Source organism: Lichenostomus cassidix, chromosome 3, assembly GCF_008360975.1.
Source record: "Lichenostomus cassidix isolate B80296 chromosome 3, HeHo_3.0, whole genome shotgun sequence".
Classification (NCBI taxonomy): Eukaryota; Metazoa; Chordata; class Aves; order Passeriformes; family Meliphagidae; genus Lichenostomus; species Lichenostomus cassidix.
Window position 1 is genome coordinate 35504714 of NC_139483.1, and position 17780 is coordinate 35522493.

At 50.0% G+C, this 17780-nt stretch overlaps 1 protein-coding gene across 3 annotated transcripts; it reads left to right on the top strand.

Moving 5' to 3' along the window:
• The first annotated feature begins 741 nt into the window (after positions 1–741).
• On the top strand, positions 742–17620 carry ABCC10 (ATP binding cassette subfamily C member 10). 3 transcript variants are annotated; one of them, XM_085055281.1, is made up of 23 exons: positions 742–862; positions 1232–1350; positions 1555–1751; positions 2678–4046; positions 5263–5490; positions 5694–5850; positions 6562–6698; positions 7171–7250; positions 7399–7570; positions 8543–8641; positions 8861–9050; positions 9414–9491; positions 9891–10082; positions 10564–10699; positions 11080–11275; positions 12029–12372; positions 12527–12696; positions 13000–13160; positions 13579–13832; positions 14141–14286; positions 14732–14829; positions 15029–15141; positions 17129–17620. In XM_085055281.1, exons 3-23 carry the CDS (start codon positions 1591–1593, stop codon positions 17262–17264), a joined length of 4617 nt encoding a protein of 1538 aa, XP_084911407.1. In that variant the 5' UTR covers positions 742–862; positions 1232–1350; positions 1555–1590; the 3' UTR covers positions 17265–17620. The 3 variants fall into 3 exon arrangements, with proteins under 3 accessions (XP_084911407.1, XP_084911408.1, XP_084911409.1); XM_085055282.1 differs by lacking the exon at positions 8543–8641; XM_085055283.1 differs by lacking the exon at positions 1232–1350 and having other exon boundaries at positions 754–862.
• The last annotated feature ends 160 nt before the right edge of the window (positions 17621–17780 follow it).

A 17780-nucleotide genomic window follows, 5' to 3' on the forward strand; every position in this document is an offset into this window, starting at 1 on the left:
CTCGCTCTCTGGAGGGATAGCAGAGGAGGTCACAGTGGTGCAGTACAGAGCATCAAATATTTCTTTTATTACATTTCCAATACACTTTGCATTTTCTGTCTGATCATCATCCTTTTTAATATTTGCGAAAAGCCAACACTATAACATGTATTTATCGCAATTTGCATCTTGTAGTAATATCTATGAGCAAAGTATGCCGTACGTGTAAAAGTACATTTATACCTGTAAAAGCACTGCCTGGGCTATACCTCTGGTGCTAAGTTTGGATAGCACAGTGATCCATAAATACTCCTGTGCGGGTCAACACGGTGACACTGCAAGTCTGTAATGTCCATCTGCTGTCTGTCAGTATTCAAACCTTCACAGAGTGCCAGATGCTGTGAGACAAACAGGATAGGAGAAGGAGGGGAGGGATACGATCGTCAGGAAGGAACTAGAGGAATTCTGGGGCCAATCACGCTGGTTCGTGGCTGAGGACTGCTTTTTAGTGTGGGTAATTGATATTTTTAAGCCAGAGGGCAGCAGTCTGAGCGCGCTGTGCGAGCCGCATTGGCTTTTTGGCTTTCCCTCGCCCTCGCCTCTCGCTCCGCCCCATCGCCCCGCCCCTCCCCGCCGGGGCTGCGGCGCGTCCTCCTGGCCGCCAGGGGGCGCGCGGGGGCTGGCTGCCGGGCGCTGAGGTGCGCGGGGCGGCGGGGGAGGCAGGCGGGGGGCAGGCCGGGGGGCAGGCCGGGGGGCAGGCCGGGGGGCAGGCCGGGGGCAGGCCGGGGGGCCCGCCTGTCACCGGCTACGTGGCGGCTGCAGCGCCCGCCCCCGGCACGGCTGCGAGCTCCCCGGGCTGGCCGCGGCCCAGGCGTGTGCCGGGGTGCGAGCTGCGGTGCTGCAGTGCCCCCGCCTGCGTGCCGAGCTCGGTGCGGCGCCTGCCCTGGGGCGCTCAGCCGGCCCCGGGCTGGAGATGGGACGGGCTGGGGCGGGCAGAAATCATTGTGTAGCCGAGGCCTTCGCAGGGGGCTGGTTCGCCAGTCGTGTGTAGCTTAGAGCTTTTCGTGTCTAGCCGTGTGTAGCCTGCTTTTCAGGATGGGCACCAGACTCCTCCCCTGCCATCTGGGGGATGTTTCATGTTACACGCGGTCTTAAGGAGTGCCGCGTGTGGTGGGAAGTGTTGCGGACATGGAGATACAATGAATAGGTTATTGTTTAAGCAGCTCAAAATATTTTTCATACCGATCTATAGGAGGGAAAATACTTCCCTTGTACCACTTAGAGAGGATAAACTCGCCATGGGAAAAAAATCAGCCTGGAAATAAGAAAGCTTCAAATTCACAGGGCACTGCTGTCCCGGGGTGACTTAAGGTAATAAACAACATCATTTATTTTAAGCTGGAGCTTGATCATTCTACGAAGTAGATTATATGATAGCGAGTGCACAATAGCCAGGCTTGGACTATGACCCAGGAAGTTGCTTCTAGCTCTTTGTTAATTTCTTATTACACTCCATCGTGGACTGGGGTTGTACTTCTTATGTTTTTACCTCCTGCTACTTTTTCTTTACCCTAGGACATCCTGTCTCTCACACTGAATTACCAGCAAAGGATGGAGAACATCCTGGCTGGTTTGTGTGGGACCAGCCCAGAAGATCCACTCCCTGTGTGGGTTCATGGCAGCGTTGGTCATTGCTTTAACCAGCTGACATTAAATGTGATTCCTCATGTGATCCTTGCAGTGGTCAGTGCCTGCTTCCTTGGCACTCCGAGGTATGACAACCAACTTGTCTGGCTCTTGATTATTATGCAGGACTGGAGGTGGGGTGGAAAGGCTGGAAATTGTATCTTCCTATAATGTGCTGAGTATGTAATTAGGGAAGGACACAATATTATAATGCTATTATATTTGTCAGCATCCGTCTTAATTCAGAGTACAGTGTACAGAAAGGAATGCAGAAAGAACAGAGGGGATTGTGGGCATAAAATCACAGAAAGTAATTAAAAACTATTTCAGTGAATGAAGATTGGGGAAACTGGAAGTATTCTGGGAGGGGATATAAATCCAAGGTGGCATAGAAGATGTATATAAGGCAATAAGGAGTTCAGAGAAACCTGAAATGTTTTTTCTGTTTACCTTCTTCTGAAATCCATAAACATGTCAACATTCACTGATACTGAAAGGCCACAAAGAATCACGTGATAATGAAGAGTTTGATCGGCAAGGGATTAGAGACTTTACAAGCACAGCATCACTGAAATTAATAGTGATAAAATAATGTTTCTAGAATATCCCATAGACAGAGAAATAAAGGATCAGAGATATGACACAGAGAATTTCATAATCCAAATTTTGTGTTGGAGGGATTAAATAAACTTTTTTTTTGCTGTTACTCCTCAAGGATTGGAGTCTAATTTGACCACAAAATATAGCTTGAAGACAAATTTCTGTAAAGAAATGCTATTCTTTGGTAGCATCTAAATTTCTGGTATTGACCAAAGAGTGGGCCGTATTGACCTGATGTAGTTTAGCAATGCCTACAGTCAGAAAAAGTTACAAATCTAGGAAGATGTATCTAGAAGGTTAAATAAGAGTGGATGTATAAACAGGGGAAAGAGAAGAGGAAGAAAGGGTAGTACTAACTGAGAGGTAGTGGAATTTCAACCATAATTTATTTCACTGCTCTTTCTTCCTCAAGGTCTGGCTCCGGTGTGCCTTGCAGGCCAAGCTGGGGATGGAGAATCACTACCTCCTTCGTACTTGCTGGCCTATTCCTTGCTGATACCATCCCAGCCACCATTTCCCAGCAGGAGCTGGGCCCTGTGTACTTGGAAGTGCTGGCCAATGGCACTGCTGCCCTGGCATGGCTGGTGCATGGCTCCTCTCTTCTCATGCTCTGCAGGTCCATTCATGGCTTTACCAGGGGCCCTGCAGCCCTGGCTCTCCTCACTCTCTTGCCCCTACCTTCCTTCATCATCACCCTGGTGTGGTACTGCCAGAGTGGGACAGCTTGGTCCACTGCCCACCCTGGTGCCTCCTCCAGGTTCGCCATTCTCTGTGTGCAGCTGGCCTCTCTGCTTGCCTATGTGGTCAGCTACCTCTTCCCCACTGTTGGCAGGCAAGACTTCTTCTCCATCAATAGCTCCTGGCAGCAAGACCAACCCATCTCAGAGCCAGAGATCCCAGTGCCTGAGCAGCAGAGAGTGGCAGAAGATGGTGAGAGCTGGCTGTCGCGCTTCTTTTACATCTGGATGAACCCCCTTATGCAGCGTGGCTACCAGCAGAAGCTGAACCAGCCACAGGATGTTTACATGCTTCCTCGCCAGCTGCAGGCTGCCAGGGTCTGTGAGCGGTTCTACTCTTGCTGGCAGAAGAAGGCAGCTCTTCACCAAGCAGAGGAGGAGACAGTGTCTCTTACCACCCCAATCATTGCTGAAGGTGATGGCAGTAGTGATGCTTCAGACAGCCCTCACCATACCCAGAGAGCCGTGCGCCTCTTGGCAGTCCTTCATGCGGCCTTTGGGCTTCGTTTCTACACCCTTGGACTTCTCAAGCTGGCTGGCAGTCTGTTGGATTTTACAGGTCCTCTGCTTCTGAACTTGCTGGTGAATTTCATGGAGTCACGGCAGGAGCCCCTGAGCCACGGGGTGCTGTATGCCCTTGGGCTCTTTGCTGGCTCCTTCCTGGGTGCTCTCTTGCGGAACCAGTTCAGCTATGAGATGAACAAGATGATGCTGATGGTGCGGGCCGCCGTCATCTCCGCCATCTACCGCAAGGCTCTGCGTGTCAGCAGCGCCAGCCTTGCCCGCTTCACTGTGGGGGAAATTGTCAACTTCATGAGCACGGACACCGGTAGGTTGGTCAACTTCTGCCGCAGCTTCCATGAGTTGTGGAGCCTGCCTGTGCAGCTTGCCATTACCCTCTACCTGCTCTACCAGCAAGTGGGGGTAGCCTTTCTGGGAGGTGTGGCCCTGGCACTGCTGCTTGTGCCCATCAACAAGATCATAGCTAACCACATCGTGATGAACAGTGAGAAGATGTTGAAACACAAGGACACACGAGTCAAGGTGAGGGGCAGTGGTATCTCTCTGAGTTTGTATTTTTTCCCTGTTTGTCCCAGAACATTGGCTTCTTGGGCACTTGTCATGATCCAAGGCAGATTAATTGAATCATAGCTGTTGAGAAAAATGCTAGAAGGTGCACAAACACACACGCTTGGGTCAAAAGTGTTTCAGGGTGATGCAGTTTCACCCTGATCATGAACCCATAAGATCGTGAACCTTTAATGCTTGTCTTGTTGCCTGGGCTAATTTAGGTTCCCTTGCAAGTTTCGTTTCTGTGTGTAGTAGTTAAGGTAAGACTCCCGATGCCGTCCTCTAGGTGTGCATCCATTCTGTTGCTCCAGTGATGCCATCAATGGTAAAGTGGCTTGCAGTCTGGACAAAAGCAATGGATGTAATCATGGGTGTAATTCTTATGGCTCCAGGCTTGGCACTCTCAGTCATCTTTTCCACTGCTTTTTGCATATTTGCAGTGCCATCTCACTCCTCACCCCATGTCAGGCATTTGATTCCCATCTTTTAGCATTTTATCTCTAATTTGGGGGGACTGCAGTTTCACTCATGCTTTGGAAACATGAAACATAAATCAACTCCCTGTCAGAACTGCTGGCAGCTTTAAAAATACTTATTTTCCCAACAGAAGGTGCATCTAGTTGCATCTGATTGTGCTGAACTTTCTCCAACTGTTTTAAGACTGGTTTGCTGAATGAAGTCTCTCTTGTTTTCTTTAATATTGGGCAGAGACACAGCTTGCTCTGTGTATGCTGACCTGAGAGCAGAAATGAGAGGACTGCATCCTGCAGGGACACCAGAGTTCGGGAAGTGAGCCAGCCAGGCGCTGGATACAGACTAGCTGTGTGAGGGCAGGACCACTCCTGAGAGTCAGGTGTTATCTCAAGACACTATCAGGTCAACACAAGTAAATGGTATCCATGCTGAAGCTGGCAATTCCACACATCCCTTCACCTGTGTTGCTCATCTTTCCCTTGGAAAGTAGTGTAATATTTTGCCTTTTCCTTAGTTGTACACAGCACTGGTGGCTGAAGAAGCTGGTGGGATGGATGAGCACAAAGCTTCCAGTAGCTGTTATTTATGTCTGTTAGCAATAAGTGGTTCCTGGCATCTCTAGCCTGACCCTTAGCAGGAGACAACTGCACACTCAGCCACAGTCCTGGCTGCCTGGGCAGTGTTTGCTTGATGCTCTTTTCCTCATTGCCTGCAGCTAATGACAGAGTTCCTATCTGGCATTCGTGTGATCAAGTTTTATACCTGGGAGAAGCACTTCAGCACCAAGATAAATGCCTGCCGGGCTAAAGAGCTGGAGAAGTCACGGGCTGTCAGTTACCTGGATGCTCTGTGTGTCTACATGTGGGCAGCACTGCCTGTTGTTGTCTCCATTGCCATCTTTGTCACCTATGTTCTGTTGGGTCACCAGCTCACTGCCGCAAAGGTGAGTAGGTAGTAGGGAGAGCTCCAAACTTGTCTTGTGCAGAAGACAGCCTGCAGTGGGACTGCAGTCCTGAGGCATCTTCTCTGGGAAATAAACCCAGCCCGTGTCTCTGCACAGCTCTTCAGGCTCTCACTGGTGAAGCTGTTCGGAGGATGCAAGGGAGGTACTGGCTCCAACTCATGGCTCTTTGCTTACCCATGCAGGTGTTCACAGCACTGGCCCTTGTTGAGATGCTTATTCTACCCCTCAACAGCTTCCCATGGGTGTTGAATGCAATCTTGGAGGCCAAAGTTTCCCTGGATCGAATCCAGCAATTCCTTGAACTCATGGACCAGGACCTGGAAGCTTACTATGCACTAGGTAATGGTCCTGGAAGCTGCCAGGCTTGAGACTCTGGTCAGCAGACATTCAGGGCAGAGAGCTGAGGTGTGAACTCCAGGGGCAATACTGGAGAGCAGCTGGCTGTCACCCTGTGATTCAGGATGTTCAGTTGGGTGCAGGCTGAGTAGATAGACTTAATTTCTTTTAATTTCTGTGGAAAGCTGGAGACAAGGCTATAACATTCCACTTTACCCACAAAAAGCCACTGCTTGTCCCCACAGAGCCATTAGTGTCCCAGTAGAACAAGCAGCTCTGTCCTCTGACCAAAGCTCTTCTGACACTGAAGCCATCAACAAACTTGGTTTTGCCTGGCAGAAAGTCTTGAGTGGCTGCCTCTCTTCTGAGAGCCATAGTAGCTCCCTTCTTTCATTGCCTTTTGCCAGAGCCCTGCCTTTTTTTTTTACCTTCAGCAATAATAAAACCAGGTTATATATTTACAGTGTCTCCCTGACAGCCCTGTGTGTCTGGTGTGACCTGAAAGCAGGAGGGTTGGAAGAAGGGATGTATAAGTTTAAGGGCAAGTCAATAGGCAAGAGTCTGATTATGTAGTTGGGTCAGGGACATCATGCAGTGCCTCATCCGTGGTCTCATGCATCTGGGAACAAAGCTGATGGTATTTGTGATGCCAGATGCCTTTAATTTTCTGGTCTTCTGATAACAGTGCTTTGCTGTTCTGCTTTTCACTTGTAGATAGCCCGTCAGATGCTGCTACTGCCATGGAGATGCGATGTGCAGACTTCTCGTGGGTGCCACTTGAGGAAAGCAGCAGGCAGCCCTCATCCACAGGCACTCTGCAACTGCACATTGAGAACCTGTCAGTGAGAAAGGTGAGCAAGGACACAGGATGTAACACAGAAGAATGGCACTAGAGAAGAAATACTGGAAACTAGAAATAATGGAGCAGAGATGGCGTGTTTTCCTGAGTTTAGGAGCTGTGCATCAAAATCTTCTCTTGGTCAAGAGGCACAGGACACATACTACATCTCAGAGCTGAAAGGTGCTAGAGGTCATCCATGGCTTACAGACAGGAGATGAGCTAGTTGCCTCTGCTTTCTGTTATTGCTGCAGGAGACAACTGGGCAGGGAACAGAGCAGGGCCCTAGAGTTAACACTCCTTGCAAATCTGTGTCCTGTCATATCAGGAGTCTGGTATACCTGACAACTGTACCTAACTGTGCTGCTGAACGTGTGACATACTCCTAGCAGGCAGCTTCCTTACAGGCTACGTGTGGCTCAAGAAATCTGGACAAGCTAACCTGCATTAGCACATCAGGTTGCTTCTCTTATTTTCCTTTGCAGGGAATGCTCCTTGGGGTTGTTGGGAAGGTCGGCTCTGGCAAAAGCTCTCTGCTGGCAGCCATCACTGGAGAACTCATTAAGTAAGTAGCCTAAACACTCTTCCCTGCCTGGTCCCTCCATGCCATGGCAGGTAGGGACTGTCCAGTGCTATCCCAACTTGTAGGCCATTTTGATCTGCCAACAGTTTTCCTTTGTTGCCCTTTACACCCACCTCTGGTGTGCTTGCAGACAAGGTGGACGGGTGTATGTTTGTGACCTGGAGCAAGGCTTTGGTCTGGCCACACAGGAGCCTTGGATACAGTTTACCACTGTCCGTGAAAACATCCTTTTTGGCCGGGAATATGATGCCAGGCTGTATGCGGAGGTGCTGGAGGCCTGTGCCCTCTCTGAGGACCTAAATGTAAGTGCCTAGACTGTAAACCTGCCTGGGCCTTCTTACAAGCTTTTGCATCCATCCTGAGTCTCACTAGGATCAGTCTTTATTCTTTCAGGGCACAGACTGCTTTTCCAATGTCCCAGTCACACAGTGTTGCTCTGATTACCAAGACCACATAATTCCTGGCATCCCCATACTTCTTTAAGGTGTGACGTTCACTCTTGTAGCACTTTAGATGGTTTCTGCCGCTGCTGAGCCAAAAGCTCTTCATCCTGGGGAAAGGAGTTGTTCTTGCAGAGCTCATGGCCGTTGGGTTTTTCAGGCAGAACCTATCAGCAGCTGATGCTTTTTCCTGGGGGATCAGAAGCAACTTCTTTGGGACCTGGAAGGGCTAAGTCAGTGCTCCTGTCAGTAATACACATATTCTAAATTTGAGATTTATGACTGTATTAGCCAGTAAATCTGGCTGTATATATGGTAGGAAGCTAGCCTTCTCCCAGTTTATAAGCTGATGCCTGATTTTCTGAAGTCCCAAGCTCTAGCAGCTCCTGTTTGTTTTGGCTGGAGCTATAAATACTGTGTAAAGGCAAGATTTTTATGTGAGATTTAGTAGAATATGCCTATGCTACCAAACTGAAACTTGGTAGTTTTTACTGCTAAACTGTTTGGAAGGACCCTGACATAATTTTGATGCAGGCACAGCTCTTGTTCTTACAGAAAATTATGATGTGCCATTATCTTGGACCAGAAATTGCTCTCAATGGATAGTTCAGATGTGACCACCCTATTCTGGAGTGTAAGAGATTTTCATTGGGCTAAAAAAAAGCCACCCAGTTGTCTGTAGAACCAGTGTATAGACTGTTGCATTGTTTAACTGTTGGTGAGGTGTCAGCCTTAGAAATTACTGCCAGAGACTGAAGAGGGACCCCTCTGTCCTGGTTTTGGATCCCCAGCAGTTTCCTGTCCCTTTCTAAATGATTTTCTTGAATATTTCAGATTTTACCAGCAGGTGACCAGACAGAGGTGGGTGAAAATGGTGTGACACTCAGTGGGGGACAGAAGGCTCGAATAGCCCTTGCCAGAGCCGTTTACCAGGTAAGTAATAAAGGAGTTACAGTGTGGCAGGTCATGCCTGGTGCCAAGTGAAATATAAAGAGGCTGGAAGCACTCAGCTGGGCAGTGAGCTCTAGCAGCATGTCTTTAAAGCACATAGTGCTAGCCTAAGGGTGCTGCCACACGGAGGCACTTGGACTTTTATCTACAGCACTGCCTGCTCCAGCAGCTGTATCCTTTTTTCTTTTGTCCCCCTCCCAGGAGAAAGATGTTTACCTCCTTGATGATCCCGTGGCTGCTGTTGATGCAGATGTAGCCAACCATATAATGCGGAAATGCATTCTTGGAGTTCTCAAAGATAAGACCAGGGTCCTTTGCACCCACAGGACAGAGCTTTTGGAGAAGGCTGATGCCTTGTTGTTGATGGACAATGGCAGGATAGTTAAGACAGGTACACTGTCTGTCTTCTCAGGCATTCACTTGTGCCTGTGTCTTGGAATGCCTTGAGGGGATTAGGCTTAACTAGTGGGGAACCCACTGACAAAAGAGGACACTGAGGACACTGCATGTGGGCAAAGATGGGGTGGAAGAGAATGTGCAGATGTACAGATAAAACAGGACAGCCCTAGATGTGGGGAGCTGATGAGTTAGAAGGACATAGCAGTTGAATGGAGCGGAGCCTTCAAGGGTGCAGTTGCTGCATAATGTAGGGAATGTTATGATAGAACAAAACTGGGTCGTTTCAGGGCAAGAGGCAGTGAGTTGTCACCTTTTCTTCACAGATGCTGAAGGATTTGCACATCTCTCTTTGCAGGCACACCAGCTGATATCCTGCCACTTGTTGAAGCCTTCCCCAAGTTCAAGGATATAGACAAGAGGCATAAGGATAAAGGTCTGTTCCTGATGAGCTTGAGGGTGGCAGCTGGGCCAGCACAGCTCAGCTGACCATCCAGACAGAACCTGTACCTGACAGCGGCTGGCCTTAGAGCAGAACTCCCACCATGTTGCTCTGCTGTGGCAGTGCTGATATGTGGGTGGTGTATACACAGAGGGACAGGAGGCCTGCATATCATTGAGTATTGGTCTGGAGCAGTATTTGAACCAGTTGTTACAGTTGTAGTCCAGTTTTGGATGAAGAATAGCCACGGTTGGTGCACCTGTCTTGAAAGAGGAGAGAGGAGGGAAAAAAAAGTCTCCCTCATAGTTTAGATTTGCTCTGTTCACCGTGAGGAGCAGCTGCAGGAAGAATTTAACACTGCACTGACCTTTGCTTTTGCATCCATTCCCACAGCCCCTAATGAACAGGGACAGGAAGAGGCCTTAGATACAGAGGCAGAAGAATCAACCCAAACCAAGAATCTCATCCAGAAGGAGGAAGAGAAGAAAGAAGGGGCAGTGGCTTTTCAGGTGTACAAGGCCTATTGGCTGGCAATGGGCAGCTGCTTGGCAATATCAATCCTCTTCTCACTGTTCCTGATGCAAGGTGAGGCAGTGACCCAGTAGTACATCTCTCCTTAGACATTCCTCTCCTCTCCTCTCCTCTCCTCTCCTCTCCTCTCCTCTCCTCTCCTCTCCTCTCCTCTCCTCTCATTCCCTCATTGTCTGGAGTCCACAAGGAAAGACGCCAGGGATTTAAACACTCTCCCTGTAGCAGGGAGAAACCTTTTCTCTTTCCCAAATTAAAGTAAGTCAAGGAGCTACTTTAGTAGGCAGGAGGCACATGTGGAAACTGTGCCTGGCGTTTGGCTGCTGCAGTTGCATTACTGTATCTCTAGCAGTGCTCTATAGCTGCTGCAGCTCAAAGCTGTTCCCTTGCTCCTACTCTACTACTAACAGGGGGAAGACTAGACTGGGCATTGAGACTTTGCAAAAGTTGTCCAGTAGCTTCCCCTCCAGCTTGTCTGCTTCATATTTGTTGATTCAAAAGCTGAATTCCTCTTTACATAGTCTGTCTTTCTCTGTAGCATCCAGAAATATCTCAGATTGGTGGTTGTCATACTGGATCTCCAGCATGTCCCAGACAGCAAACACTTCTGGGATGGCCCACTCAGCTTCCCTGCCTTCCCCAGAGCTGCTTCTCTTCTCCACTGCTGGGCTTGTGTAAGTGAATCTAGTCTGGAGGTGCCAAAGGAAGCTGGAAATGCCCTTAAGTGTATTTCCTGTGAAGATCCTTGAGAGCAGAAATCGATAAACTGACCACCTCACTTCAGGGAATGTGTGTGGCTGCTTTGACAAACAGAATCAAAATCTCTGATCTGATGATTTCCCCAAAAGGCTTCTGCCTGGGGCTGATGGAAGACCCTTAGCTGCGTAATAATCAGAGTATTTGTCCCAACATACCAAAGGGGTATAACAGGAGTATCAGGCTAAAGTATTCTGATTTTCCCTTGAGTATGCTCTTGGGTTCTCATGCCCTGTCTGTGAGTTTACTGTCAGGAGGACATTGGCAGATTCCTAATCTTCCTCATTGTTTTTTCCAGTTCCCCCATTCAAGATCTGGACAACACCCCAGCCCCTTCCAATGGCTCAGTGGATGTGAAATTCTTCCTGATAGTTTATGGGAGCATTGCAGGGGCCAACTCCCTCTTCACCATTATTCGGGCATTCCTCTTTGCTTATGGCACTCTCCGTGCTGCTGCTGTCATTCATGACCGACTGCTCCAAAGGGTTCTAAAGGTAATGGGCACAAAGTCCAGAGCAGGCTGAGGCTTCTGCAAGCTGACATTCTTCTCAGAGCTGGGAGTAAGGGTGTGGAAGATAGATTAAGGTTTGTTGGTATTTGCTGGTAGGACTGTATTCAAAAAGGCCTTCACCACAGCCAGCACAAGGGCCCAATGAGCTGGGGTTCAAAATGGGTCCTGTTTTTTCCATGGGAGGGTGTTTTATGGCTCCCACCTTCATCTGTTCACTCATTAGGCTTAGATGTATAGCCAAGATAAGGGCCAGTCAAGTCAAAGTAGCTTTTGCAGGATCATGAGTTCAGGTTCAGATGAGATTGGAAGGTGTCATTAAGAAAGATCTAGGGCTGATGCCGGCATGTGCCAGTTAACTTTCTTTATGTTTTGGGCTTCTTGGGTCCTCAGGCTAGAGTCAGGATTAGGGGATTGGAAGTTTGGATTAGAGGATAGATTTGCCTCGCCACTGTTGGACCAGTATGGCATCTGAATGACTGCTCTCTTGGTATCTGTCTGCCGTTTGCTATTGAAGGAATGCTTCCTTTTAGCATGCAAACAGTGTGAGTTGTTCGGCTGCTAGTGAATGCTGTGGAGGCTGTGGTTTCTTCTCCAGATGAGGAAAGGAAGTGGGTTGTGGTGGCCAGCACGTTGTGGCCTTATCTGTCCTCCTTGGTGGTGCTCTCCTGCACACTATTCTGTGGTTGGATCTCACTGCAGCTGACTGGCTCTTACTTTCTGGTTCCCTTATTGCCAGGCCACAGTCACCTTCTTTGACACCACACCGACAGGCCGGATCCTGAACCGCTTCTCCTCAGACCTGTACTGCGTGGATGACAGCCTGCCATTTATCCTCAACATCTTCCTGGCCAACATCTACGGGCTCTTGGGCATGCTGGTGATAATCACCTGTGGCCTCCCTTGGATTGGTCTGGTTTTACTCCCTCTGACCGTAATCTACTTCTTCATTCAACGCTATTACCGATTCACGTCCCGGGAGCTCAAGCGCCTTTACAGTGTCACCCTGTCTCCCATTTACACCCACTTCTCAGAGACCCTCTCAGGGCTGAGCAGCATCAGAGCCATGCGGGCAACAAAGAGGTGAGCAGAAAGCCTGAGCATACAGAGAGAGCTCTGGTTGTATAGGCCAAGGCTCTCCTGTGTGGCAATGGTTATGGGGTGGCTGGAATGTCCTTGTTTTGGGGCAGCAGGAGCAGAATTTGAGTGGTGCAAACCTCTGTTGTGTACCTGACAGGTTTGAGTTGGAGAATCAGCTGCGTCTGGAGCAGAACCAGCGCTGCCTCTTTGCCAGCAACACAGTGATGGAGTGGCTGGATATCCGCTTGCAGATGATTGGGGTTGCTGTGGTCACTGCTATTGCAGGAATTGCCATCATCCAGCACCAGAAGCAGCTGGGAAATCCAGGTAGGCTGCCAGGGATTGATCTATGTCCACTCCTAGGCTGTGGTCAAGGGGCTTCTCCTCTCCCAGCCCACAGCTACACATTTTCTAGACTGGGGTAAGATCCAGAGCTCCTGCTCTCTGTCCCTATGCAAGTCACCCTCAGTGTAGTGCTTCAGCTCCTGTCTCTGCTCCTGTGTGTCCCCAACCTCAAGTGTGACCCCAGACTCCAGAGTCCTGACTTTTCCTTTGTCTTTTTTTCTGCCCACCAGGATGCCAGCTTCTTCCCTGTCAGTGACATTCTCGCTTATGCTTTTGTCCTCACAGGACTTGTGGGCCTGGCACTCTCGTATGCCCTGTCTGTCACAAACCTGCTCTCAGGCCTCATTTCCAGTTTCACTCACACAGAGATCATGATGGTGAGTGTGGAGCGGACAGAGGAGTATACCACAGACATCCCCATGGAGCCCCAGGATAGATTGGTCCAGGTAAAAGCTCAAATACGTTCTCAAGTACTGGCCCATCTTCTGGCTCTGTGGCCTGCACTTGCCCCCAGGGGAGATCACAGGGTTCCAGTGAGTGGATAGAGGACCCTCACCACGGAAACCACCTCGATCACTCATCTTTTACCAGTGTATTTCCTGGGGAGGATGAATCTCTGGCAGTAATTGATGAAGGCTGGAGTGATGGGAAGGAGTAGGGAAGCAGAATGAGTGCTAGATACAAGCTGAGACAGAAAAACAAGCCTAGGAGTGGGCTGGAGGTGGGACTGGGCTGTGTGTTAGTTCTGCTCAGAAGCCAGACAACCATCTAAAGGGAGGGATGGGGCTTGGATTGTGGGGAGGTGATGCTGAAGATGACAATCAGTCATTACCATATGCTTTCTCACCTGGGTATCCCTCTTAGGTTCCTGCTGACTGGCCAAGCCAGGGGCTTGTGGAGTTCCAGCAAGTGGTCATGGCATACAGAGCAGGCTTGCCTAATGCACTTGATGGTGTGAGCTTCACTGTTTACCCTGGAGAGAAGCTGGGGATTGTGGGTCGCACAGGATCTGGGAAATCCAGCCTTTTCTTGGCCCTTTTCCGTATGGTGGAGCTGAAATCAGGCCAGATTCTCCTGGATGGTATTGGCAGCCAGCTGGTGGGCTTGGAGGAGCTGAGGTATGGCTGAGCAGAGTGAAGGGTTGCTGATGGGGCTGGTGGCTGAGACCTGTCAGTGGCTGGATGCCAAAGTAAAGAGTGAGGGGACTCCCTGTTGTGGCACCCTCTTCTGATTGTGGCAGCTTTTTATGAGTTCCTCTGTTGTTTCTCAACAGTTGTGCTAAGGAAACCAGGCTGAATATGTGACCCATGTCACTGTGCCTGTAAGATTTGTAGCAAGCTAAGACACCCCATGAAAAAAGAAATAGCAGACCTTTGCTTTTCTGCAGAACCCATCCCATGAGCCCTCAGTTCTCATTTGCTTGCAGATCTAGGCTGGCCATCATCCCGCAGGATCCATTTTTGTTCAGTGGCTCCATCAGAGAAAACTTGGACCCCCAGGGAAAACACACAGATGCTGAACTGCACGAGGTGCTAGAGCAGTGCCACCTGTGGGATGCTGTTACTCAGATGGGTGAGTTGGACACCAGTGAGAAGCAGCTGATGAGTGCTGGTTCTGGGACAGGAGAAAAGGCCTTAGCTCAGGCAAGGACCTGAGGAAAAGAGACCAGGGGGATGCAGTAGGGAATGGGTTAGGCAAGGTCATGCTAGGACCCAGTGGCATTCTCTGACATTTAGAGGCAAATGGACTGGCAGGTGATGGATTGGGTGGCAGAATCTTGCTGGTGAGAGGAGGCTTCAGTGGGTGTTAGAGAAGTTCCTGAGCAATAAGCCAGGTCTTAGTTCCAAGGGAACTGTGCCAGATGTTGCTTGTGTCTAAGTGTAAAGGCTCCAGTTCCTAAGGCCTGGGCCCGAGCAGAATTGAGATTTTGTGTGCTACTGGGAAAACCTTGGACTGGTGGAGCTGTTGGGGGCTCTGTGCATATGGTGCAGGTGACTGCTGATGTTGATCCCTGCAGGTGGACTGGAGAGTGAGCTGGGAGAGAGGGGAAAGAATCTGTCTGTGGGACAGAGGCAGCTGATGTGTCTAGCCAGAGCCCTTCTGACGCAGGCCAAGGTGAGTGCACTGCCTTCATCAGAGAAGGGGGGAGGGTGAGCTGCTGGTGGCTGTCTGGGGACAGCAGAGGAGAGCACTGCAGAGTTGGAGGTGTAATGGGAATAGACATCCTGTGCTAACTTCTCAGGCTGTCTCTAGGCAGGGATTGGGGTCTCTGCTGTGGTGCTTGGGAGCTCCCTTCACTCTCTGTCCCCGGCAGGTGCTGTGCATCGATGAGGCCACAGCCAGTGTGGATGAGAAGACAGACCAGCTGCTGCAGCAGACCATCCGCCAGCGCTTTGCTGACAAAACTGTTTTGACGATTGCTCACAGGTATGGAGGAAGCAGCACTCTGTGCCTGAAGTCATCCTACCACTCACAGGGAGAGGTGGCTGCACATGCCATGCCTGGGCCTCATGCTGAGCAGGGAGGTCTCTGTGGAAAGGTTTTTCAAGTGCCAAAGCTGGACCTTGCCTTTTCCCTTTTCTGCTGGGTCCTGGGAACAACTGGGTGTGAAAAGGGGAAAATGTTGTACCCAGAAGCTGGTGTTAGCAAAGGGCAAAATGCCACATCATATCACAGATTTCTCTTCCTGGGCACTGCCTGCTGGGATCGGTGGGGCGGGTGAATTGCGCCTTGTGGTTCTGCCAAATTAGGGCGAGGAGTATGGGGAACTATCCCGTAGAAAGGGGTGATGTGGAGACCGGGGAGGAGCAGGTGTCCCTGGCTCGGTAGAGGGCAGTGCAGGACAGATGGCAGCGAACGGCTGCAGCCAGCTCTGGATAGTTCTGTTCTCCAAAATCCTGAGTTTTAGCCCCAGCCTGCACCTGATACCAGCAAGATAGACATTGCCTAGGCAGGACAGGACAACAGTGATTGCCCCACATCTGAGAGATTTAGTGTAAGGGTAGAGTCAGTGGATGGTTGCAGCCAGAGGATCAGAGGGCAAAACATGATTACCACAGAGAAGGGATGGATCAGCATTAGGCAGTGTTCTTTGCTCTTACTCTTGCCAAGTGGAGGAGAATTTGGAGGAGGGTTATGCAATTGCATGGAGGGTGTTTTCAAAGCACAGAGGTTACCACAAAAATAAAAATCAAATGAACAGGTGGCAGGGGCTGGTGTCCTGCTGCACAGAAGTGGGAGTGATGGATGACAGGCAGGGTGGGCTAGGCCTGGCAAGTGAATCAAGTGGGTCTTGTTAAATACATTATGTAGGAGGGAGGCAGGAGGGGTGTGAAGGGAATGTGGTTCCTACGCTAGGGTTGTTAGGCATAAATAGAGTAGAAGTGCAAGGGCACTGTGGGCTGAGATATGTGTTTGGGTTGGGTGTGGGGAGGCCACCTTTGATGGGGGAGTAATTAAAGAGGAGAACCAGCAGAGGAAGGAGTGGCAGAAGGCAAGGCAGCAAGACTGAGCTGAAGATGGCCCCAGCCCCTCTTCCTTTGATGTGAAGAGCAATAGGGGAGCAGAAAGGAGAGAGAGGTGATGATGAGGTGTGTTTGTATCTATGGTTCTTCCATGCCATTCGGATGAAATCTAGGATGGGAGGTGACTCTGTACTTGTCTCTTGCCCCTCCAAGTAATTTCCAGAGCCTGCACTCTCTTGGAGATGAATGTGTAACTCCATTTAGAATTCTAAACTCCATAATGCCTTTTACCTGCTCAAATCTTGTGCAGTGTCTTCCTTGTGACTTGCACCTTTGTAAGGCTGTAGTTTCACACTGTACAGTGCATGAGTGTGCAAAGACATTCCTGCTGTCCTGTCTTCCCTACCCAGGGCCAGAGGTTGTTGCTCTGCTGGCAGTCTGGGCAGACCTGGGCATGTATGTGTGCAGTGGGTCCTGTTGGCTGTCTGGCAACAACTCCACTAGTGGTTGTGGCATAAGCAAAGATGCCAGACTGCAGGGGAATAAAAGCTGATGCACAAGTCCATTTCTGCTGCCCTTGGGAGATGGCAGTTGAGGAAATGTTGGGACGAATGGAAGCCACTCACTAACCCCTGTGGGGATGGAGACATTTTGTGCAACCCCAGAATCAGGCGTGCTCTGAGCTTCCCCCCCACAGAACTTCCCTCTGTGCTCCTGGTGCCCTGCCATGCCCAACTGGAAGGCATCCCCATGCCCTCCTAAGAGGTGGTGCATTTCAGCAGTGAGCAGAGGCTCAGGGAGCTGCACTGCATTGTGACCTTGAGTGCAGAGGGAGATCCTCCACAGCTCCTAGTGCTGGGCATGTCTTGGGCCACCCTTAACAGCAGGGGAAACAGTATCCAGGGCTTCTCCTTAGGTCCACCAACATGTGTCCTCGCATTTGTCCACAGGCTGAACACCATCCTGGACTCAGACCGTGTGCTGGTGATGCAAGCTGGGAGAGTGGCAGAGCTGGATTCACCTGCCCACCTAAGCCAGAAAGATGGCTCCTTGTTCCAGCACCTCCTGCACAGCAGGCAGCAATGACCTCCCTCCTGGGCTGAGCCCAGGCAGCCCTTCCAGCTCCATGCCTGGCTTTCCTCTCACCTCCTCCCTGCAGGGCCAGGAGCTGCTGAGGTGAGGGAAGGACTTCTTCCTGCCTGCAGGCAGTAGCTGTGTTCCCTCAGGGATGGGAGCATGGCACTGTGGCCTTCCCTTTAATAGGGAAGATGTGACCTGCTGTTTAGAGTAATGAAACCCTGGTTGGTGGGATACTGCTCCACTCCAGAGCTTCCCTTTGAGATTACAGAGGGATTTTCTACTCACTGAAGAATCAGTAACTCCTAGTTTGAGACTTAGTCTCGCATATGCAATGTAAAATAAAGTGGAAATATCCTCGTGAAGCTGTTATTCAGGTTCTTGGCCCCTTTCCTCACCAGACACGTATTTCTTCATGAGATATAAGAATGGTGCCCTCTCTTCACAAAGACAACCTACCTCCTCTCTACTACTTCCAGAAAGCCTTTTCAAGCTCGGAAGGTTGCACCCAGTGACCTTGCTGCT